The sequence below is a fragment of the Danio aesculapii genome, chromosome 22 (assembly GCF_903798145.1).
Source record: "Danio aesculapii chromosome 22, fDanAes4.1, whole genome shotgun sequence".
Taxonomy (NCBI): Eukaryota; Metazoa; Chordata; class Actinopteri; order Cypriniformes; family Danionidae; genus Danio; species Danio aesculapii.
Genome location: NC_079456.1, coordinates 5,846,858 through 5,871,636, shown reverse-complemented (window position 1 = coordinate 5,871,636; position 24,779 = coordinate 5,846,858). Strand labels below are relative to the sequence as shown.

The 24,779-nt window shown below is 37.1% G+C and overlaps 3 protein-coding genes across 5 annotated transcripts; 1 reads left to right on the top strand and 2 right to left on the bottom strand.

Annotated features, from left to right (window-relative positions):
- Positions 1-5,107: 5,107 nt before the first annotated feature.
- LOC130216068 (uncharacterized) lies at positions 5,108-8,453 on the top strand. The gene is made up of 2 exons (XM_056447960.1): positions 5,108-6,642; positions 7,170-8,453. The coding sequence occupies exons 1-2, from the start codon at positions 5,743-5,745 to the stop codon at positions 7,572-7,574; spliced, it is 1,305 nt and encodes a 434-aa protein (XP_056303935.1). The 5' UTR covers positions 5,108-5,742; the 3' UTR covers positions 7,575-8,453.
- An 86-nt stretch (positions 8,454-8,539) lies between these two features.
- On the bottom strand, positions 8,540-14,910 carry mydgf (myeloid-derived growth factor). The gene is made up of 6 exons (XM_056447961.1): positions 14,673-14,910; positions 13,718-13,768; positions 11,891-11,952; positions 11,673-11,754; positions 11,007-11,079; positions 8,540-9,232 (listed from the first exon to the last, which is right to left on the bottom strand). Exons 1-6 carry the CDS (start codon positions 14,817-14,819, stop codon positions 9,153-9,155), a joined length of 495 nt encoding a protein of 164 aa, XP_056303936.1. The 5' UTR covers positions 14,820-14,910; the 3' UTR covers positions 8,540-9,152.
- Positions 14,911-15,948: 1,038 nt separating this feature from the next.
- On the bottom strand, positions 15,949-24,591 carry loxl5a (lysyl oxidase-like 5a). 3 transcript variants are annotated; one of them, XM_056448571.1, is made up of 7 exons: positions 21,807-22,773; positions 20,492-20,600; positions 20,258-20,395; positions 18,071-18,227; positions 17,896-17,991; positions 17,703-17,818; positions 15,949-17,616 (listed from the first exon to the last, which is right to left on the bottom strand). In XM_056448571.1, exons 1-7 carry the CDS (start codon positions 22,414-22,416, stop codon positions 17,610-17,612), a joined length of 1,233 nt encoding a protein of 410 aa, XP_056304546.1. In that variant the 5' UTR covers positions 22,417-22,773; the 3' UTR covers positions 15,949-17,609. The 3 variants fall into 3 exon arrangements, with proteins under 3 accessions (XP_056304546.1, XP_056304547.1, XP_056304548.1); XM_056448572.1 differs by lacking the exon at positions 21,807-22,773 and adding an exon at positions 21,583-21,800 and having other exon boundaries at positions 15,950-17,616; XM_056448573.1 differs by lacking the exon at positions 15,949-17,616 and adding an exon at positions 24,328-24,591 and having other exon boundaries at positions 17,699-17,818; positions 21,807-22,389.
- Between the last annotated feature and the right edge of the window lie 188 nt (positions 24,592-24,779).

Genomic DNA, 24,779 nt, shown 5'->3' with positions numbered 1-24,779 from the left:
CTGCTGCTAAAAGTGAACCTAAAGCGCCATCTGTTGTTCAAAAATAGCATACAACAACATCTGCTTCTAGAAACGAAGCTCTTAATCGATTCGAGAGACTAGCGATGCATTTCGAAAATCGTTTTTTCCCCACAGCTCTAGTACTATAGTGATTTATATTTGTTTTTCTTTTTTCCACTCCATGGCGCCCCCTGCTGATTGGAGGTCATTTACCGGGATGCAGTTCCTTATAGCGGAGCGAAGATAATGTGCTAGAATGTCACGTGCTGCATTTCAGCATGTTTATTTGCTGTTTTAATGAAGGTTTCTTTGTGTATAAATATATGACTGAGCCGTTATTTTCTTTACACGTCACTTTTAACTTTGTATGAACAATCAATACGACAATTTAAAGTCTCAATAGCACATTTATGCGGTCATCGTGGTTTATCTTCACACAATTTGACAGACTAAAGAAACATTTTGGGTATAATATACAAGTTAAACTCTTTCGACATCACCCGTGGGATGTCAGACACCACAAAAAAATGCTACCAAAAATGTGCAGAAATGCACTTTTAATAGTTTGAGACAGCTGTGTACTTGTCTCATACACTTCCATTGTTTGTATCTGCACTTGATTTATAACCTAGAATACTTCAATCTTGTGTATTTTTACAAAATGCCCTATTTTAAAGGATACTTTAAGGCCCTGGTGCCTAAATAAGGCTCTTATTGAACAGTTTAGTACATCGTGTCTTGACCTCAAAACATATTTTGTCTATATATACACGTGCACTTATTATTGTTATTATAGTTTCGTTTTCTTTGTAAGTCAGTAGCAGAGGGTTGTTCGACTTTCTCATCTTGTGACTCGATTTTTAGGTAAAACTCAAGCTCACAAATGAAGTATCAAACAATCCACGGGAAGAAGGAGAAAAAAAAAGTGAAACTCGCGAGGAACTCCTCAAACTCCAGTTGAAAGCCATACCTCCTGATTATTTTAAAGCCTCTCAGGGTTCAGTCTTGTGGCGTTTTGGGCCAGTTTAAACAAATATCTTGTTTTTCTTTTCGCAAATGTCACCTGAGCATTACAAGACTTTTCTTTTGTCGAATTTTAAAGGTTATTTTTTTGTTAAGTTCTGTAAATGCTGTTTTTTTTTTCTTCTTTTTCTAGAAATAATGTACATAAATACAGTGTGTGTGTGTGCGCATGTGTGTGTGTATATATAAATGTCATTCTTAAGAAGCACAGTGTGTTCTGTTTTTCATTTAGGAGTGCAACAATTGAACAAAAGAATGCTAGTATTAGCATGTTTGCCCTGGATTACAGTATGTTAATCTCTCAGGCATGCTACAGGACATTGTTTTTTCCACTCTCTCTCTCTTAAGATAATTTCTCCTTTCACTTACATGAGTTTTGAATGAACAGAATGCATGTTTGGTATTAATGTAATACAGCTTTCATTATTTATTAGGCTGAAATGAATGTTCTGTGGGGAAATACAAATTTCTTTTTGTTTTGTTTACTTATTTCTGATTGGATTGTACAAACTGAGCATTACATGCCAGTGTGGGTCTGTTGTGTATGACAGGTGGTTGGATGAGTATTTTAGTGATGAAAGCCAAAAACGACAGTCATTTTAGAGGAGTTATTATATTTAGATGATATTATTAAACATTTTGTTTCTCAATTTTGAATGCACTGATGAATCATTTACATGATGCCTATATATATATATATTACACACACACTATTTAAAACACTATGTATAACACTGCACATACATATACACTACCTGACAAAAGTCTTGTCGTGGATCCCAGTTGTAAGAGCAACAAATAATAACTTGACTTCTAGTTGATCATTTGGAAAAGTGGCAGAAGGTGGATTTTTCTGATTAATCATCTGTTGAACTGCATCCCAATCATCACAAATACTGTAGAAGACCTACTGGAACCTGCATGAACCCAAGATTCTCATAGATATCAGTCAAGTTTGGTGAAGGAAAAATCATGGTTTGGGGTAACATTCAGTATGGGGGCGTGTGAGAGATCTGCAGAGTGGATGGCAACATCAGCAGCCTGAGGAATCAAGACATTTGTGCTGCCCATTACATTACAAACCACAGGAGAGGGCAAATTCTTCTGCAGGATATCGCTCCTTCTCAGACTTCAGCCTTCACATCAAAGCTCCTGAAAGCAAAGAAGGTCTTGGTGTTCCAGGATTGGCCAGCCCAGTCACCAGACATGAACATTATTGAGCATGTCTGGGGTAAGATGGAGAAGGCGTTGAAGATGAATCCAAAGAGTCTTGATGAACTCTGGGAGTCCTGCAAGAACGCTTTCTTTGCCATTCCAGATGACTTTATTAATCAGTGATTTGAGTCATTGCAGAGATGTCATATAAGCCACTAGAAGTCTTGTTATTTGTTGTTTCTAAAATTTGGATAGGTGACAAGACTTCTGTTAGGTAACTCCGAAAGAGCTAACAATTCATTACAAATTGTTAAAACTATCCTGATTTTCAATGACAACAAATTCAAATATTTGTCTTTTTCTGGTGGAAAAAATGCTGTGAACAACAGTGTCTTTATTTGAAATTTTGCTGAAATGTTATCTTTATAGAATAAAACCAATATTATTATTTTACTCAGACCCAAACATATTAAATCCAGAGAATTGTCTTCGTTTCTTCCACAACTCTCTCTGTGTGTGTATATATAGGGCATCAGTGTTTACAGTATGGTTTCAGCATAATCATAATTCTCCCTCGGGTAGTCTAGAGTTTGAAACCAATGGCTGGGATGTTCACAGGACCGCTGAGAACAAGACAATGTAAAAATCTAAAAATGTGTGATGACACGCTGGTTTCGTTTGCTATTCGTCTCACGGCTGTTTCGGTGTGTCGTTCTGACACAGCTTCCATTCTCTATGCTGATGCTCAATCCCCCTCCGGCTGATACCTGAGACGTGACAGTTACCAGGGACTTAAGTTCTTAAACCTTTAGTTTTTTTCCCTACTCCCTTGCTTTTCTCTCCTCCAGAACGTCCTCGGGGGATCTAAATCCTGCCGCGTTTGTTTTCACTTAAAAGAAAACGTGAATGTAAAGCGATTATTTATTTAATAAATACACAGCATATCTAAAGAATTCATTGATATTCTGTCCATCTCTCAAGGTTATGCATTCAGATTGCGTTGTATCACCTTGTTTATCCTGAAGTTTATGCATCATAACTGGAATTCCGGAGTTATTAATAGCTGGTGGTGACATCATTCATTGACCCAATCTCCGCAATGTCCCTTCACACCTAACCTGCAAAACGCATGGCTGCCTTCCCTTCTGCCTGTCAGTTGTCTTGGTAACAGCCACCAGAGGTGCAGAAATGACTATCTGACCAAAAGACGTATTTATAGCATTTATTAGCAATCAGCTAGCTAGTGGCATCAAAATTCAGTACAAACAAAAAAAATGTGCGAAGCGCTGGTGATGTGCCGTGTAAATGTCTGAGTTTGAACATCACAGCTGTTGAATAGCATCTGCAGGCTATTAAGTGTTATATAGCGTCGTCAGTCTTGACAGGTAACAGCACTTACCCGTCCAAACTGAATTTCAAATGAACTGCTGTGTTTTTCTGCTATTTATGGCTCGCACTCAGCATGAGAGTGACGTCTCAAAGCACTGTGTTTGCTGCGGCAGAGATGTGTCTGGTGTCAAACAGAAGGCCCTCTGACCGGCATTTTGAGACTGCTAGCCTGCGGAAACTACGTGGATGATAGCATCTTTGTGGGGGCTTTTAAGTTGTTTATCGGAAATGTAGAACAGTGACATTTCAGAGTCATGTTGCTGTTGGCTGCTGGGCCTAGTGTTGCACACAGAGGTTTGTGTTTATAAGCCTTCTTTTAACGATTACATTCCTTCCACTATTATCATCACTAAATGGAACTGATAACCAGTTTCTAAATGCATTATTTGCTACTGTATGCCACAATGCAAAGTCCTCGACTTGACCTCATTTGCAGTATGATTAACGATTAAAAAAAAAGTGACGCTCCAAAAACAAATGCTAAGCTATAAACGTTGTGTATGCTTACGGTTCATTAAGGGCCTTTTCTTTGAGTGCCTACATTATAGAATGATTTACCTGCGTTTATTAGGAACGCTGTATCCTTGGATTGTTTTGAGGAAACTCTTCAAGATTAATTTGTGATTTATCACTGTCATTTTTATTGAGCAATTTAAATTTTGCTTATTTATTGGTTTTATTGATTTCATTATTATTATTAGAGGTTTTTCACCTTTACTTGGAAAGGACAGTAGAGGTTGCAGACAGGGAAGTATTGGGAGCAGAGAGAGGGAAAGGTTCCGCAAAGAACCTCAAGCCAGGAATCAAACTCGAGTGAGCACCATGGTGCTATATATCGGCGCACTTAACGACTAGGCTATAGGCGCAGATGGTTTTATTGATTATTGCAGTGTAAGTTATTACTTGGGTTACTTTGTAAGTATTTTTTTTTGGCGTGATTCTTGTATTGTTCGTATGCATTGTAGTGCTTTGGGATTAAGAAAAGCACATTATACATTTTTAATTTATTATTATACTGCAATATAAAGTATCAGTCAAGAGGCAGAACCGCATATTTTCACATCCATATTTGGTTTGATATGAATCAGAGATAGTGCCAAGGGTAAAGTCTTTGACCTTTCTCAGGGTAGTCAGTCAGTTAATGTGGAAATGAGAAAAGAACCGAAAACTGAAAGGAGATGGGAATAACAATGGTTGGAGTTAGTATTATGACCTTTCAATCTCAAATACAGGGGAACATAAATGTTACCTCAGGATTGTAACCACGCAACAATAAATTCTTAAAATCGTGAGAAATATACGCACTGACCTTCAGGATAATCGCATTTTTGAATAAAGGATTCTAGAGATCATCAACATGCTGTTAAAATGCCCCCTAATGCAGAATTAAAAACTTGAGCATTTGCACTTTTTGAGAACCTCTGCATACCAGATGAACCAGAAATAAACCAAACACATGAATAAGTATTTTCATGCTGCAGTGTGCCAGGTTATTAATTTTAAAAGTCACATCCTCATGCGTTTTTTTTTAGGGACTAGCCCTGCTTGTGCTGCCCCATAAAGCACTAAGAGAGGGGGGAGTCTGCCTCCCCCTGGCATCCTGCTATAAAATCATGGGTGTAATTGTAGCGTACTCAGGCAGAACAGGAGTAATCAGATCAGTCCCGAGGCTGAGAACATATATATTGATGGGCACAGCATCAGCACCGGATTAAACCCCCTATCAAGACCCCGCTTGCTGATTGAGGTAAAGACGATTTCCTGAAAGTAGGTAAATGAGATCAAGAGAGGAAAAGCCGTAAGAGGGAGTGGGAGGAAGAATGAACCAGAAAGGGAGGCAGCGCAGTGCGAGTAAGCAAGCAAAAGACAGAGAGAGAAAGAGAGAGAGAGGGGATGGGGAGGGAGTTGAAGGCAGGAAGCGAGCAACAGCCAGTGGAGAATAGAAATAGAAGGAGTTTAAGGGAGCGGGTGGAAAACCGAGGCCCGTCGCCAAACAAGAGGACACCGAGAGAGAAGTGAGGTGTGGGAGAAAGAAGGGCAAGGGTCCAGAGAAAGAAAACACATCGGGATCACATCAGCAGGAGGAAGCAAGATACCAGAAGGTGGGGGTCAAAGTGAAGAAGCATGCAAGAGAAAGTTTGAAGGCAAAACAGATGAGAAAAACATCTCCCGGTAATGACAAGGCCGGGACACTTGAAGAAGGGACACCTACTCTCGAGAGTCCCCTTCTTAGGCTGCAGAATGTTCTCCGAGACGAAAGGGATTGTGGAGCAATCCATCAGCCCATCCCAACTAAATAACGGATTACAAAAACCTCAAGCTGACCTCCTTGCCTATTTTGGGAGTGGGGATCATGTAAGGAGCACCTGTGGACCAAAGCAGGAGAATTCCCCCCTTAATGGATATGCATCCAAGGAACGCATAGACGTTCAGGGGGGTCATGCACAGCTTGCTGTAACTGGACAGATTTGTCAGACAAATTTAACCAGAGTGCGGTGGAGCCGGCCTCCTGGGAAGGGGCTGCAACATAACAGCGTCTCTGTGAACTACAGCTTGAGAGAATGCAGCTTTGTGGTCCACCGGCACCAGACCGAGACACACCCCTTCTTGAGGAAGTGTGCTCTGGACGCGCCAACACAGTTCAGAGGTCATGGAAACTGTGGCGTGCCTGTTTGTGGGGCAGACCAACAATCAGCCTCTGTGCAAGGGGCCCTGCTTACGGAGCAACATGCATCAGACTGGATGGACATAAGTGACACTCGCAATTCGACCTTTAGTGAGGATTCAGAACTTTGCACTTTTAATGGACAGGGAACTTTAAGTAGATGCCTAGGACGAGTAGTAATGCAAGACTTGAACGGATCTAGTCTGGTGCATGAAGTTATGCTGTCTACCAAAGATGTCAATCATACCAACCACCGTAAGTGTCAAGCAGGGGATTTCAACAGACAAGAAAGTGGGAGTTTTAACTCAAAAAATTCAGAAAGAGCAATTCGGGACCAGATCCAAAGAGTTGTTGTGAATCTTGAGGAAGTTCTACATGGGCTGAAAGAGATACATCTGGAAATGAAGGAGGTAAAGATTTATTTATCACATGGGGATGTTTGCAGATGTTTCTCAATGATGAGTTTAACAAAGGATTGTGTTTAAATGTTGTTTAGATAATTCCCATCCATCAATTGCCCGATACTTTTAATGGTCGTACTTAAGATAACTCATGGACCATGAATTTTGAGTTTTCAAATTTACCTTCATATCAATAATAAATACTGTTTATAGAGACCCTTAAATTTATTGCACATTGGGCAATTTCCCCTCGGCAAGGGGATAGTGAAACTTTAATGCAGAAAGGATTGGTCTGATCTGCTCCATTTAGCAAATGTATTCAACGTCAAAGAGGAACGTTGGACCGTGGTTTATAGTTCCCTCAGACTGGGCAGAAGAAAGTGCCGCTTTCAGATTTCAATCACATTTTCATAATCTTGTAAATCAAGCTGTAAGCACTCTTATGTAAAATATGTAGAAACTTGAGATATGAATAGCAGTCTGCATTCCTTGGTACATTGTGCATTTACTATGCTTTGTCTCCCCCTGGAATTCAGGTGGTCCAAAAGATAGAGCTGTTGACATCTGACATTGATATAGGAAAAGAGGAACCTGGGGATACTTTCAGAAGATGCCCCTCAGGAAGGATGGACATCAAGGTGGCTTCCTCTCAAGGAGTCCACTACGATGAACCAGCTCTCAAAAAACCAACTCCATCTAGGGCACCACCAGCATATCCCACCAGATATCAAGCGCTGCATGAGGTCGACCCGAAATTGGACTGGACTCAGGAGATGCTGCCTTCTCAAACATCAGGAATCAATTCAAAGCGCAGGAGCCAAAAGCCTCCTCCTTACCCCTATGCCAACACTATGGGAAGAGTGAATCCTAAAGCAAAAGATAAAAGTCAGAAGACGCCCCCCTACCCCTTCAGACGAAGACTGCTCTCAACCATTGTTTGAGCAGACATCAGGGTAAAAAGTGGAGTATTTACGTGGCATACTCTGTTAGAGGCACCGATCTGGTAAGTTTGATCTTTATTCGATCCAATAAACCAGCAGAAATTTATTGTCCGGAAAGTCTCTCAGGCCGCTGGTGAACCATGTAATGCCTTTACTCTTTAGGTCTATAAAGAGGACATGACAAAAACGTCATGTACTAATAAATCTACAGAGTGGCATGGTTGACTGGGGACCACTTCTTAGATGTACTGTACGTCAAGGTAGCGGGAGATTATTTCTAGCCTTAGATGACATCTGGAGTAGGAAGCAATCACAATTCCAATTCCCCTGATCTCCCAGCATGCCCCATCTGCTAAAGGATTATTTTTTTTATTGCTTTCCTAACTCTAGTTTAATGCTTGAAGTCTTGCCTTACCAATATGATGTTCTCAGAAACACATCCTATTTTAGGTTTTTACCAAAGTCACAATGCGATAATGCATGGTATTCAAATGCAAGCAGGTACTGAAAGAAACTAGGTACTTTTAGAGAATAATGTCTCCCTCAAGTGTGCGGCAATGCTCATTTCAAGCTGTAGTACTGCACAAAACATTCTCTGGCATGCATTTAGTTTTTAAAGTATAGAATCTATAAAATAAAAAAAAATCATGCGTTTGGCTCACAAGACATTAATTTCTTTAATAGCTAGCGAATTGCATTGCATGCTCTTATATTCACAGTTGGGGTACCAACAAGCCTTCTAAAGAGCTGACTGGACAAATCTTGAACAGAATCAGCAAATTTCTGCAGATTTGTAGCATATTTTAATTTTATGCAGCAGAATTACACACATTTAGCACCCTTAAGAGTGCAAAAAACAACCCCCAGAGATTGTTGCTTTCAAACAGACACCGTTCATGTACTTTATGCAAAACTTTTAGCTATTCAATGACAACAATTAGCAAATAGTGAGCCTAGAAACCAAATTGTTCTGATACCAGATTTATTAAAATTCCAGTACATCAGCTATCAGAATAAAGCACGATTGGGAGATAAAAGAAACTCCAGTAACCATTTTTATATGTCCTTTCCTCCACCACAGAATTACTCAAAGGATTCTGACACACCCCAAAGATTTAGTGGGAATTGTCTACAAGCGTGCCTTTACACCAGCCTAGGAAAGTAGTAAGTATGAGCAGGAATGCACTCTTGATAATCAGCTTTGCAGGTATGAATCAAAGTCAGATAAACCCTAAAAAACCCATAAATTCTGACAAGAACAGAAATCAATCTGCTGTTCTGCACTGAATATAAAGAAGCCTTCATAACACCTTACAAATATGAAAAAAATGTGCATGTACAATTTTTTTTTTCTCCCCCTTATAATTTCCTATAATAGACTTTTCATCTACCTCTCTAAGATGATCAATCCAACCTTTGGCCACTGGCGTCTATAGGAAATCTCTGTAGCATTTTTCTATCACAGTAAATTCATTTTTCAGAACATCCTGTGGTGAGATTTCCTTCGCTTGACTTATGACCGTGAGCAAATAATTGGCAAAATGTCCATAGCTGTCAAATGTCCTTTGAATCGGCCAATCAGAGTTCATCATGGCGTATTCGACCAATGACGGTGAGCTTAGAAAGCTCTGAATGGAATTTTCCATCTCTGTGTGTCACTAAAAGACAGAATAAAGAGGTGCTTGATTAGAAACATCATATTCGGTGTCTTTTAAAGTCCTAGATAAGATAGGTAGATACCTAGATAATATATATATATATATATATATATATATATATATATATATATATATATATATATATATATATATATATATATATATATATATATATATATATATATATATATATATATATATATACACATACATACATACATATACATACATACATACATACATACATACATACACATTTATTATTTATTTATTTTTCACATTCTGAGTCCAATGTCTAATTATTAAATTTTGTTAATTATCTGTTCTTTGTAACTTGCATTATGATTCTATATTATCATTCTGGCTTTAGATAATGAGTCTTGAAATGACAATAATATCATTTATCGCAGTATATTTTGGTGCAACAACAGAAAAACACATATCGTAACTTGCTAAAAAATGTAATTATTATGAAAGCGAATGATTGATTAATCGCAATTTTGAACACTCATGGCAATTTAAATGCATGTTTATAGAGCCAGTTAGGGGCCGAGCACACCGAACGCACTTTTTGCATTGAAAGGCGCCTTTTTTGAATGATTTACTAATGGCCACGAGCGTTTTGCGCGCTCACGCCTCATTCCCATGGAGCTTCAGCATCAATGCTTGACAGAGGGTTTGTCTGAAGTTGGGGCTGACGTCATCGTCATAGTAGCATCAGCCAATGAAATTAGTCCTCAATGGGCTACTGTCTGAGCTGGGTATTTGCAAAAAGCCTGGAGAGTTAAGCTCCAACCCGAATCAAACATGCCTGAACCAGCTAATCAAGCTATACTAAATATACTAGAAACTTCCTGGCAGGTGTGTTGAAGCAAGTTGGCGCTAAACTCAGTTTGGACATCCCTGCTCTGAGTGGAAAAAGCATGTTACGTCACTTCTTTTTCATTCTCCAATCAAATAAGCACGGAGGCGGGGTTTTCGTTGAGGTGACAGCAGTGTTTGTGTTGTCAAGATGACTACGGAGACTTTTGAAGATAGAATAGAGACTAGTGGTTACTGTTTTGAGTTATCCAGTGCTGTATGACTACAAATCTTGAATAACACAATGTTATTAAATATTAAAATTATAACAATATCAACAGCAACACTTGCGCACAATACGCAGCTGATGCAGTCGTTGCCTAGCGACATAAAAAGCGCAGTGCACTTCTTTTCAATAAAAAGCCATTGCGGTGCGCCTAAATAACTATATATATTTATATATACAGTTAAAGTATGTTGTATTGCTTTCATTTTAAGTCTGTCCTGCACATTACTGAAATAATAGCAAATTAAATAGCAATACCAGTCAGAAAAATCTGAATTAGATAACCCTTTTTGGCTTTTATAAAACAGTTAAGCAATTTAGTGACAAAATATGTAAATATGGATCCCTGTGTGGTAGTTTTCCAAACACACATTTAACAAATTATAAGAAAATGAACAAACAGTAATAAAATTAAAAACACACAGAAAAAATGTACATGAATGTTGTTTGTCACACACAAAAAATGTGTAATTAGTTCATCTTCAGATATAAAACTTGTGGGAATATGTGTGTTTTGCGAGACATTTTTAGCTCATTTTAACAAAACCTTAATAATAATGATAACCCTTATTATTTTGGTCACCATAATCACGTTATAAAACATTAATACCGTGTCATCTCCAATTAAAATGGCTTTAAAATTGGCTCATATTTCTAGGTTTTGGAGTAGCATACACGCATGCTCACCTGCAGACTCTGACACTATGTACTCTTCTTCTTTCAAAGCAACATCCCTCTGTCCACCCACGGCCGTCTGGGACTGAGAAGAAAAGAAATAGAGAGGATGAGCGACACAAGACATTAACAGAGAAGCCTAGAGGAGTGGGCTGAATAACAAAGAGATCCTGCCTAAGAATAACAAAAGGAGACATGAGCGAACGGCGCGCGCGTTTCATACGTGCTTTTGAACTTTTTTCTTATTTACACCGGGGGACAAGGCCACCAGGACGTCACCGTCATCATCCTGCAACCGAGAAATTCAATGCAATCTGAAGATGAAGACGTTTTCATAAAGTACTGATATGCAACACCTGTACAAAAAAAAATAATAAAAAGAGCTGACGGCTTTTGATCTGAGAGCGACGAGCGTTAGGAATCTGAATTAAGGATTTGATCTGCGGCAAATGTCAATGTCACGACTGACGGTAAATTTTAAAGAAGCTCTTCACAAAAAATCTGTTCTTTTTTCCACACACACACACACACACACAAATAAAACAGTTATCTTTTTAATATTCTCGCTTGATGAAATGCGTCAGCGCATTAAAGCACATTTCTTCATATTGGATCATGTTTTTCACTCCGATGACGGGCTGTCAGGTCATGAAGGAGAGCTGAAGTTAATATACTTACATATGCGGTGGCGTACTCGATCTTGGCTCCTTTTATCTCGGCTTTGAACTGCGTAAAAAACAAGTAGGACTTCCCTTGGGGCCTATCATGAAGAAATGACAAGAGAGAAATCAATAGCGTTTCCCTCTTTCATCTTACATTACAGGCTGATGTTTTGAAAATGCAATTCACACACATTTTCACATCTCTCATTGATTAGAGCCTTGTTTTTAAGTTACCTCCATACTGAACAGGAAAACATTTGTTCATCGTCACTTAGTCCGACACTCATTTGCCATTGCTGGAAGGAAAAAAGCAGATGGAGTTTGCATTGAAGTCTGATATTTGGTACAATTATATTTATTTACCCTTTAATGCCATATCAGAGGCATTAGCTATATTCATGGCAACATTGGTAATAAAAATTCAATACATAATGTAATTCAATCATTTTCCTTCGCCTTAGTTTCTTTATTTTACAGGGGTCGCCACAGCAGAATGACCCGCCAACTCATCCAGCATATGTTTTACACAGCGGATGCCCTTCCAGCTGCAACCCAGTATTATGAAACAGTACACTCTCACATTCATACACATGCACTACAGCCAATTTAGTTTACCCAGTTCACCTATAGCGGATGTCTTTGGACTGTGGGGACACCGGAACACCCGGAGGAAACCCATGCCAACATGGGAAGAACATGCAAACTCCACACAGAAATGCCAACTGGCACAGCTGGGACTCGAACCAGCAACCTTCTTGCTGTGAGGCGACAGTGCTAACCACTGCGCGACCGTGGCACCTCTAGGTAATATCAGTTTCCTAATAAATAAGCATTATACAGTACAATTATGTAAAATCAGGATGTTTTACAACATAATAAACACATAATTGCTAAAAATCCTGTATGGTTAGTAGCGGAGTGACAAAAATCAACTACGGTTTTACTATAAATAAAAGATGTGGGGAGGTTTTAAAGTTAAAGCTTGGTAACCATAGTTTAACCATGGTGTTTGTAGTTTAACTGCATAATCAATCTGCCAGGACACGTAGTTACTACTTTTATCACAGTACATACCACTGTTCATTTTTGATAGGGAGGTTTTCAGCCATTTTAAATTTCCTTACATTTCCTTCAAAAATATCTCAACACAAGAGACTGAAAAAATTATGATTAAAATATCTAATAACTAAATAAATTGACCACCAATGTGCAAATTAGACGGGGGTTTGGGGGGTCTGACCCCACTAATTAACACTTGATTCCCCCTGAAGCACATCAAAACAAGATGTATGGGTGGTCTGCTCTTTAATAGTAAAGAAATAGTTTGCTCTGATCTGCATCTTAATATTCATTCATTTATTTTCAGCTTAGTCCCTTTATTAATCAGGGGTCACCACAGCGGAATGAACCGTCAACTTATCCGGCATATGTTTTACACAGCAGATGCCCTATACCACTCCTATAATAGTTCATACCATTGTGAATGCATGTTTGCATTATTAATTTAGCCGGCAAATCTAGAGCACCAACAGAGAGTAAGTGTTCACAAAACATGTTTCTTTTAGTACTGTAGGTGTCTGTAAAAGTAGATGTGTATTTTTTTATTTTATTATACACTTGCTTGCACATTAAACAGTTAAATAAAAAAATATGTGCAGTCTTTCATGGTCATCCATTAATAGGTGCAGGAATGCATACCGGTCACCGTTTATTTAATATCACAAGTGTCATTAAGAACCACCCAATACCCCTCAAAACACTGAAAACAAAAGGTTGATTATTAAATTAGATGTAATTGAATTAAATATATAACTTTGGTTCACTGAGGCATATTCCCGAACATAACCAATATAACCCCCCAATCGTTAGTGTATAATTCGCACCCAGTTAACCACCATATATTAGTGTGCTTTAAACAAAGCACATAAGTAATATCTATAACATCTTAATGTATTAAGTAATGGCACATAATGCTACAAAATAAAATCATAGGCTTTTCTGGTGCAGGGTATTTATTTCTTTAACAGTAATAAATCACCAAATATGTATATATTTTCTTACCTCGTTGGTTCCTCCTTGGCATGCATATGTGAACGTGCATTTATACTTCTTCTAAAAAAAGAAATAGAAACGTTTATTGTAAACAGATAAACAGGATGACAATGCCAAGCTTCCTCCTACGAAATATGCAAATCTGTCAGACTAAACTTTAAAAGAATCACTCCATGCTGGGGAGGACCAATACAAAAATAGACACGGTAACTATAACTCCTATCTAAATAAATCAATAAAATCTGAAAACGACTTTTCAAAAATGCAAATATAGCACGTCGAGACGTCAATCACGCATATAATGACGCTAACAGTGGCGTCACACCTGTCACAATTAACGCTTATATGAGATTTAATCGAGCTTAAAACTAGTTTGTCCCTCACGTAAATCTACAGAATGGATATACAAGACTTTTAGTGTACTTATTATATGCATGGTGCATTTTGTGGTGATTTTACCGTTCTTTTTTGAAGCTAACGTCCATCCACCTTAAAAGCGCGCGAAGATCCGTTAAAATTTCACAATCAAGGCTTGCGCGGGTTTGGAGCCACGTGAAGGGTGAGTAAATAATGAAATGACTTATGATTTTTGACTAAAATAATCGTTTAAAAGTTAACTCTTGCCGCTAGAGGGCACAACGAATCCCTACAACAGTCCAATGAGAAGCTGACGGGTGGATTTGAGGATTTCCTTTCTACACGTCGCGGTTTTTCAAACATAGCATTCATTCATTACGAAAAGAGGTTAATATGAACTAAAATTAATATAAATTATAAATATATAACACGGTGGGAGCATTAAAATGCTTTAAAATACAATAACGAGTAAGATATGAGAGATGAAATGCGAGTATGTACACACTGAATCGAGTATACGCAAATCACCAATGCATTTTTAATCATAATAAACATTCTGTGTTGATAAAGTGTTACTTCTGTTAAAATATTAAGCAGCTATACTCACAAGTTTTGCAGAGAAAGTCTGCACAACTCCTCCTGGTTTGACATCGAAGTCCAGTGTTTTGGTCCTTTCAGCAGAACACAATTCACAAAGCACAACAAACAGCAGCAGAAGCTTCACACACCATTTTAGGTGAACAGTAAGTGCCATGATGCTTTATGGACAGGAGATCTGCGCTGATGTTGTTAATGAAAAAGGCTCCCTGTACTGTTCCTGTATGTTCTTCATACGATGGGACAGTTCTGGAGTTTGAGATGTTAAGCATCTAGTGGACTGGAGTAGAACAACAACTCATTTCTACACCTACATTTTCTTTTTTTTATTAGCCAAAAAAAAATATAGCTACAACATACATAATCTCTGTTACTTTTAATTCTTAAAGATGAATACACATAAAACATGCCAGGGGGGTTTAAAAACAGATTAAGACACAAATCAAAAACTGTCTAGTCTCAAATTTAGGATTTAGAAAAGGTTGTAAACATTAAAATATATGCAGGTCTGCTTCAGCTGTAAAATTAAATAGGTAAAACAAACGTTTATCGAACAATATTTGTCTAATATTTAACAATTTTGACTATATTATAAGACTTTTCCCACATCACAATTTGGAAATAAATTTAAAAAATTCATGATTATGAGGCTGTATTCCGCCATTTCCTCAAATGTCTCATATTTCTTTACTTTATCTTACATTTCTGACTTCATTTAGCAAAATTCTTACATTTTATGTCAGATTTACAAACTTTTTTCTTTTGTCATATAAACTTGCAACTGCCGATAAACTTGCTTAAATTTCAGTTTCAAAATTTCATATATGTATATTCTGAAAATGCACACATGATATAGTGGCTCAGTGGTTAACACTGTTGCCTCACAGCAAGAAGGTTGTTGGTTTGAGTCCTGGGTCAGTTGGCATTTTTCTGTGTGGAGTTTGCATGTTCTCCCTTTGTTGGTGTGGGTTTCCTCCTGTTGCTCCGATTTCCCCCACAGTCCAAAGACATGCGCTATAGGTGAATTGAATAAACTAAATTGGCCGTAGTGTATGTGTGTGCGTATGTAAGTGTGTATGGGTGTTTCCCAGTATTGGGTTGCAGCTAGAAGGGCATCCGCTGTGTAAAACATATGCTGGATAAGTTGGCAGTTCATTCCATTGTGGCGACCCCTGATGACTAAAGGGACTAAGCTGAAGGAAAATGAATGAGAATGAAAATGCATAAACATGAAATTTGTTATTATAATATTTTAATGCATTATGGCAAAATATACAAGAGCACAATTAGGGTAAAATATACAAATATATTTACTTCTGAGCTTGGTCATTTTTTTCCATTTATATAAATTGGAAACCAGAAAGCTCACTTAATAATATTATTCTAATTAATAATATTCTACACACTAGTATTATTCAATGTGAATCTGAAGTGGGCAATTAAGTAATCCTCCATTTATTACACTCGTTTTCACTTCTCCAAACATCCTTTACCATCAGCATGTTAGTTTTTCCTAAGCCTTAACACTCCTCAATGAGTATCTTGTATATGATTTACAGTAACCCGCTTGTGAGTTTTCCTCTTTATTTTGGATCATGCAAAATACATTTGAATCAAATTTCTCCACAACACAGGTGCGATAATTAATATTCACATCACATTTGGCTCAGATTTTAAAATACCCTTCTACATTTTCTCCATAAGAGTTGTGTTCATATGACTGTGTTTCTGTTCACAGCGCCTCAGAAATGTTTCTTTCTTGTGTAACTGTAAATGTTTGGACAGCAGGGAATGTTTTCCCGAAACTAAGTTGCACTCTCAGCATGTTTGAGATCTTGAGCAAACTGAACTTTCCTGACTCTGATGTCAGACTGTGTTGATTTTACCCTGCAGACCCTTTTTTATTTGAGCCGTGACCAGAATTACTTTAGAAGATCTGGAGAATACATGAACCGGTGGATTTAAAAAAACCATTCTCTTGCAGTAAATACTATTTATGACTAAATTAATGGAGCACAAAAAAATCTGGTGAGTCAGAAAGTCAGAATGAACCAGAAGTTGTTGCAGACTTCTATTTCAATATGATGATGTGTTTCCAACTGAAACAGAATACTGAATAGGGGGCAGGGTTCGTTTTCGTGCACTTGTTGGAGGGGCATGGCTAAGCATACTGTATTTCACCCAATCCGTCAAACTGACATAATCAGAGAAGGATTGCCATTACCAAAACAAAATTGGTTGGTTTTTCACTAGATGAAATTGCACAGATTAATTGTTTACTTTAAGACTACCAATGTGTGATAGCTAAATAAATCAGCCTAATCCCACGAGGACACGTAACTTTTTACGTTTTGTCAATTTAGTGGCAAATTCATACAAATTAATATGTACGCTTTTAACAAGGAGGCGTGACACCAAACCCCGCCCCTAAACCCAATCGTCATTGGGGGATGAGCTAATCAAACTAAATTGTACAAATGAGATTGTACGAATTCATACAAATTAGCCACTAAATCAATATGTTATGAATTGCCGTGGGATTGTGTTGAAATAAATATTATAAATTTTGATTTCATGCAGACCTTAATGGCATATGTCATTTTGAAACAAAACTTTCTTGATCAAAACATATTTATTTGCAATGCTAGAAAACAAATCAAATGTATATAAAAATATTTGTATAAATTATAAGAGGTCAATAAATAAGAAGCTATACATCATATAGCATTTTTGAGTGTGCTTATAGCTTCAATTCAGTTCGTTTGCTTGTTTAGCACTTTTCACTAAATTAATTTTCCTTTATGGTACGTGTCCACCGAATTGTTTTTGCACTGCAGAAAGGTCAGCTTTTAGGTTTGTTTTTAGAAATCCATCGCAATGTGATTCTGAATATGTTTGGAGGATTTCAGCTTACAGCACCACTGGAGGTTTCGTTGAATACAGTAGATCAGTATCTGTGGAGAAAATAAACATCATGAATGTGTTTGCAATAATAACAACATTGAGATTTCAGATTTAGCGTATGCTTAAAAACACTCACCCGGTGATCCTACAGTTATTTGTTTGGACGTACAATCCTGTGTATCTGATATCACATCTAACAACGTTATTGGAAAAGTCCGACTCCTGCACTTGGAAACCTGGGTTTACCGTTACCTGTAAATTAATGGGCATAATAACTTTAATAGATGTTTGGTGTCACTTAATAATAAAATTACAGCCTATAGACTCGCCTTCAGGATATAATCTCCAGGAGAAACGTCTGTAATATCAATCCATTGGCAGTCGATGTTAGCATTGTAGGTGTCATAGCAGCCTGGCCCCAATCCCTGCTCCAAGAAAGAGTTTTAAATTGTGAAAAAAAAGCTAGATATTTTGTAGTGAAATGAGTTAGTGTTTTCTCTTGACCTGTGTGTGAGCTGTGCATGCATATCTTCTCCTCATTCCTGGATCACAGCTGGTATCTTCTAGACAGAAACTGGCTTTATGACCCTCAGCCACTTTTCTGCCCGTAGCAGCATCCAGAAGGTCATAATTGCTGAAGGCATCCATGCTATGATAATGCCTTTGAGAATAACAAACAAGAAAAGAAAGCAATGTAGTCAAATAGTCATGTGTTGGCAGGAAATTAGTAAGAGTGCATTTTAACTACACTTTTGTAGCTGGCAAGAACATAAACATGCATAAAGTGTAAATAACGTAAGTCAGAGATCAAAAAGTTTCAAAACGGTGTTATTTTCACATGCGAACTGTGCTGGGTTTCATAAAAATCATTTGGGAAAATGTTCAGTAAAATAATCAATATTTACTTAATGTGAATAACATTTTAATCATCTAAATAACCTTTTTGTCTTCCCTATTGACCCTTAATTGATTCTTTAATGCGGAAGTGCGCGCGTTTTTGCGATTGTTTTAGAACTTCCGATTGAGTTGCCTATGGGAGAAATGACTAGGAATAATAAACGGCAAAATCGGTCAAACTACTTCCTCTACAAACAAGTGTTTGCATTACAATACAGACAAAGTAGAATAATATAATAAGAAAATATCAGTTTGCAACACCAAGCAGCAAAACGAGCTGTTTTTAACGTTTCAAAATGAATAAAAGTGAATGAGACCGGAAGTTTCGAGCCAAAATGATTCAAATGGCTGCGTCCACTCATACGCGGAGAATAAGGGAAAATTGTTTGTGATTTTTGCATTTTATCCTCTAATGGGTTTGATAATTTTTGACTGAAAAAAAAAATGTTTGTTTCAATCAGAAAGGTTTGGAAATTAGTTATAATTTTGGCACTTTATATGTGAGAATAAACAATAAAACTGAAAGAAAATGTTTGATACAGTTCATATCCCCAATAAATAAATGAATAAATAATAATAGATTTTTTTCCTAACCACAGTCTTAAATTAAAGTTGCCATGGGTAATTTCCTCATTATTTCATAACATTTTAAAAATAAATAGAAAACATTATTTTAATTCCTAATAATTAATTCAGTATAATATTTAAAACATTTAAACTAATAACTTGGAGCAATAAAACATAAACCGTCACATTTATAACACAGTGGAGTTCAATGCTGAATACACTAGTCAAGCAGAATCTCCCTTTGCCTTGATTTGCTCACCAAAGTCTGTTGGTGACAGTGTGTACATTTACACTAAATCTCATTAATTTTCACCATTTTGTTAAAGTTTTTATTTCAGTTAGCTTTTAACAATAAAACAAAAAAAAAATTACATTTAGATTTGAATTTACAATCTATAAACCATCCCCATTATTCTTCCTCTATTCTCAGATGGGATGGCAGGCCAAATCAAAGGTTACCATGGACCAACTTTGGCCTGTGGGCTCTAGTTTGGGCATTACTGATATAGAATTATCTAAAAATCAACATACAGTGATCAGATTTAAAACACTTTTGGAACATAGATTGATTTTACTAAACTGAAAACAAAAAGACCCTCCCCGCTGCTCCACATTGATGAAAAATGTCATGCCCTGCCTGCAACTTGAGAAGATCAGACTTTCCCTTGAAAACATAAAACTGAGAATTTGTATGTAACATGGAATCCATTTGTTGAGTACTTGAAAGCAGCAATTGAACCCTAGTAGAACCCCCCCCCCCCCCCCCCCCACCCCCCAAAAATACTGATTAAATATAAAAATTTGATTTCTTAAGTTAAATTACAGTAAAATACATTTGTTTTTAAATTAGTACACTGTAAAATGTTTCACTGGATTAAACTTACAAACTCAAGTTCACCAGCTGCCTTGAAAATGTGAATCATAGAGAGATTGTTTGTTTCAACTTACGATGTTGAGTTTCACAATATATTTAACTAAAACTCAACATTTTAAGTTGAAACAAACAATCTCTCTAAGTTGAGTTGACTCACATTTTTAAGGCAGCTGGTGAACTTGAGTTTGTAAGTTTAACCAAGTGAACCGTTTTACAGTGTATTTACCAGAAGGCCACCCTAAATCATGAATTATTCTCATATAAAATCCTCTTTGAATAAAAGTGTCTGCTAAAATATCATGTAGAGATAATATTGGTGAATGTTGCACAATGTAAAACTGTGATAGACCTACTGATGGCAGCTGTGCCATTCCCAATCATAATGTGGTTTCACAGGGAGAAAATCAGCTGTGCCTTGATTTTTAACTCTCTGAGGAAATCGGAGAAGCACTCTGTAATCAAGGTCCCTCACCCTCGAGCTGTACGCTGAACTAGAGGAAAAAGGAAAATACCAATTTATAATGGTCAAAAGGTTTCACATTTTTTGCTGCCTTTTTAGTTTGGTTGCCAAATAGAGTCAGTACTACCTGGAAAGGCAGTTCTCCTCTGCGGCACATCTTAATGTGTACATCTGCACTCTTTGTATATAAGATGCTGCTTGGATATAGTATGGATCAGGAACGAGATCAGGTAGTCCTGGAAAAGATTATTTTAACTAAAACAATTATTATACTTAAGCATGGTTACAACACAACTCGTGTAAAAATACTGTATACTAAAAGAATCACATCATGGAGAATGCAATTTAGAACCCAGATATAACTATTTCATATAATTGCTGTCTATGGTATAGTCTATAAATAAGGTAGATCTAGATTTGTCTTTTAAACGACTGTAAAAACGCTTGAAATTCAAGATGTAAAATATTTTCATCCGAAGCCATGGCAAGCACTGTCATCAGACTATTATAGTTATACATGCATTACAAATATGCTTAACCTGCTTGTGCTTGTTATTTACAATTGGTACACTGAATAAAAAGGCAGACTTTTTGTCATGTGGTTATGGAAATACCTACCATGACCTGTCTCTCTCTAGGGTGATGGTTACTGTGAGTTCACCAATTAGGACAAGATTAACAGGATTAACAAATATGTTGATCCTGTAACAACATGCCAATCAGATTTAAGGGATACATTTACAGTTTATGTTAAGTTTAACCTTACAGTTAGGGTTATGTTCTCCTACATCATTTGTTATCTAAATATTATTTCCCTCCGATTTGTAGAATAAGGATGTACATTTTCAAACAAGAATGATGTTCCAGAATAGATAGATGTTATTCCAGGATCACATTCTACTTGGCAAAATTACACTCACCCTGGGGAGATATGCTCACATTTCCATAAGGAAACGTGTTATAGAAATAGTTTCTGTTTACTTTAAGATGATACCTCTCCAATCATACACACCAAGCATGTCATTTATATCAGTTTATATACATCACAAATGAAGTCAAAAACCTTTTGTGTTGTAGTTAAGATTTAGCCATCAGTGGGCGCCAAAAATCACAAATGAGTCAAATTGGCCAAAATTCATTGGCACTAAAACGGTTAAGCGCCTTAATTATTATTTACAAATCGTAGACAGAACAAAAAAAGCACAAATTTTGTCTTACCATTAAGGAAATACCTTATACCATGACCCGTTTCCCTCTGAGAAGATCCCTGTGATGTATTATAGCTGATATTTGGCCAACAGTGGGCGCCAAATAACACAAACGCGACGATTGACTAAAATAGTCCGAAATTACCTTTAAAACTACTTTAAAAACGTGCGAAATTTTAAGTCGAGTGATTTAAACGTTATTTATAATCAGTACAGAGATCAATTTTATCTTACCGTTAAGGAAATCCCTTGTACCGTGACTCGTTTCTCTCTGAGGAGATCTATTGGTATTTCCATACGGTAGCAGATTATAGAAAGAGTTTCTGTTTGCTTGAAGATACGTTGGTTCATCGTCAGTCATACTCTCACCTCCTCTTGCTTCAACTCGGATAAGAGGATTTCTAACATCCCTGACATTAACAGATGCTGAAGGTGCATCTAAACTTGGGGAAAGTTTAGATTGATTAGTAGCATTACTAATAGGTTGAGGTTTAGCATGCGGTTTCTCCTCAGATGTGGCTGGTTTTCCAGTAGCTGTAATGGGTGATGGTCGTTTTGGCACTGGTTGGCTGGTAATCTTATGGTGTTGTGGTGCTCTTGAGATTTCTGATGTTTTTAATGGTACAGGTGTATTTGTTCCAGTTGGTGATGTCCTATGATGCCAGGTCTGGGTGCGCAGAGTTTCATCTGAAGAAAAAGCAACTCTTTTTGCATGCGAAGGCAACTGATTATTATTCCTGATGTGGCCTGACATGTGTTTTGCATTCAAACCAATGTGGTCTGGCACAGGGCTTGAACGCACCGCATGTCCAGCTGTGTGCATATGGAATAAAATCACTGTCATTAATATTTCGTGATAAAATCACTGTCATTAATATTTCGTGCGTAAATAAAATTCACGCATCCGTAATTATAAAATCGTAAAGGAAAACGGAGCGTACTCGTAATTTTACGAGGCTGCAATTCCAAAATCTGCGATTAGAACAGACACAGATACGACATTTTGTTTTTCTGTTTGTTTATGACTGATACATTTACGATGGGTGTACTTTACAAACACGAATTACAGTTTCTCCACGGACACGAAGTCCTGATTACGAGTACGAATCAAACAGCGAGACTTCACTGTCAAAATTACGTCACCGCTTCCACAGGCATTAATAAACAAGCGAGAGTCATCGATCATAACGGCGCGCCTGCTGGACGTTCGAGCTTACACACACCGTCTCAGATAAGATTTCTGTTATTCCCTCTTTGAGCTGTAATAAAGGTTGAGACTCAATGAGGTCCTATTTCGCTGTGTTTCTTGGAAATTTTACTGAATCAAAATGAAGAACGGGCCGAGGATAGAGAGCTAGCATAATGTCAGTTAACATTACAGGCAGCGAGCGCAGAGTCTCTCAGTGAATCACTGGACTATAACATGACATATGTTGATTAAATCACCTATTTTAACTGTTTAAATAACTCTCAAATACTCTAAGATCACCAGAGAACACACATTAAATTAGACAGATTTATCCAGTATAGGTAGATAAAACAAAGAAAAGTTTTACTCTTATCAATTAATTAACTTTAAATAAACCAGAATAAGCAAAATATAATGTGGTAATTAAACAATCACCAATATAGAACAAACACACACGGAAAGAGAGAAACACACCGAATAGTATACGGCTAAATGGTAATATAAATGTTTATGGTAATAGTTTATTAATTATAGTAATACAATATAATGTAACTAATAGTTTAATCAAGTAATATAACAAACAGATAATAACAAATAACATAACAAACATTTATATCAATAGTTACTAATACCTTACTTTGTACAAATTTAAAGATAATATAAAAATATATATTTGATCATATCATCTCCTCTCCATACATCAATGAGGAGCTTAATTATTCAGCTTTCAGATGACATACAGGTCTGTTTCAGATGATTGCCCCTCATGTCTGGGTTTTGTGGTCCGGGGTCACATATTTAAGTTTTATTTATTTTGATTCATAGTCTCATAAATGTTTAACGTTACAAACTTCTGGTAAGCACAACCCTCAAATATTTAAACTGCCTTTTGCTGATATCTTCATTACATAATAGATCAATATTCGATCTGGCTTTAAAAAAGGGGACTTAATCAACAGATGTCCTGTTATAGTTGAACACCGTGAAGTGATTCACTGAGAGACTCTGCGCTCGCTGCCTGTAACGTTAACTGACATTATGCTAGCTCTCTATCCTCGGCCCGTTCTTCATTTTGATTCATTAAAATGTCCAAGAAACACGGCGAAATTGGAGCTCATTGAGTCTCAACCTTTATTACAGCTCATGACGGACATTTCTCAAAGAGGGAATAACAGAAATCTTATCTGAGACGGTGTGTGTAAGCTCGAACGTCCAGCAGGCGCGCCGTTATGATCGATGACTCTCGCTTGTTTATTAATGCCTGTGGAAGCGGTGACGTAATTTTGACAGTGAAGTCTCGCTGTTTGATTCGTACTCGTAATCAGGACTTCGTGTCCGTGGAGAAACTGTAATTCGTGTTTGTAAAGTACACCCATCGTAAATTTATCAGTCATAAACAAACAGAAAAACAAAATGTCGTATCTGTGTCTGTTCTAGTCGCAGATTTTGGAATTGTAGCCTCGTAAAATTACGAGTACGCTCCGTTTTCCTTTACGATTTTATAATTACGGATGCGTGAATTTTATTTACGCACGAAATATTAATGACAGTGATTTTATTCCATATGTGCATCCTTGTTTTGGCAAATTGTCCCATGAAAATCCTGCCTGTGAATGTTGGCATAATCTGTCTCCTCAGTAAGAATCCTGGATGTTGTTTTCCAGAAACAGGTGCATGATACTGAGAGCTGGTACTCAGTAAACTGTAAACCTGCCCATTAGTTTCCCACTTAACCTTGTGTTGCCAGGCTCCATGGTTCTGTGCGGTATTAAAAAACACCAGTACACATAAATGAATGGATAAGCAGAAAATAAAAGAATATTTAGTCATATTAAAATTCTAATTTGAGACTTTCTCAACTTTTTCCTCTTGGAAGTTTTACAAAAAGTATATATGCTGCCATTTTAACAGCACTTTTGTCCACTAACACATGGAAGACCAGGAGTGACACTTAATAATAAAATGAAGAATCAATTTATTGACTTAATGGTTCAAGAATAAAAATGCATAAGTCACCT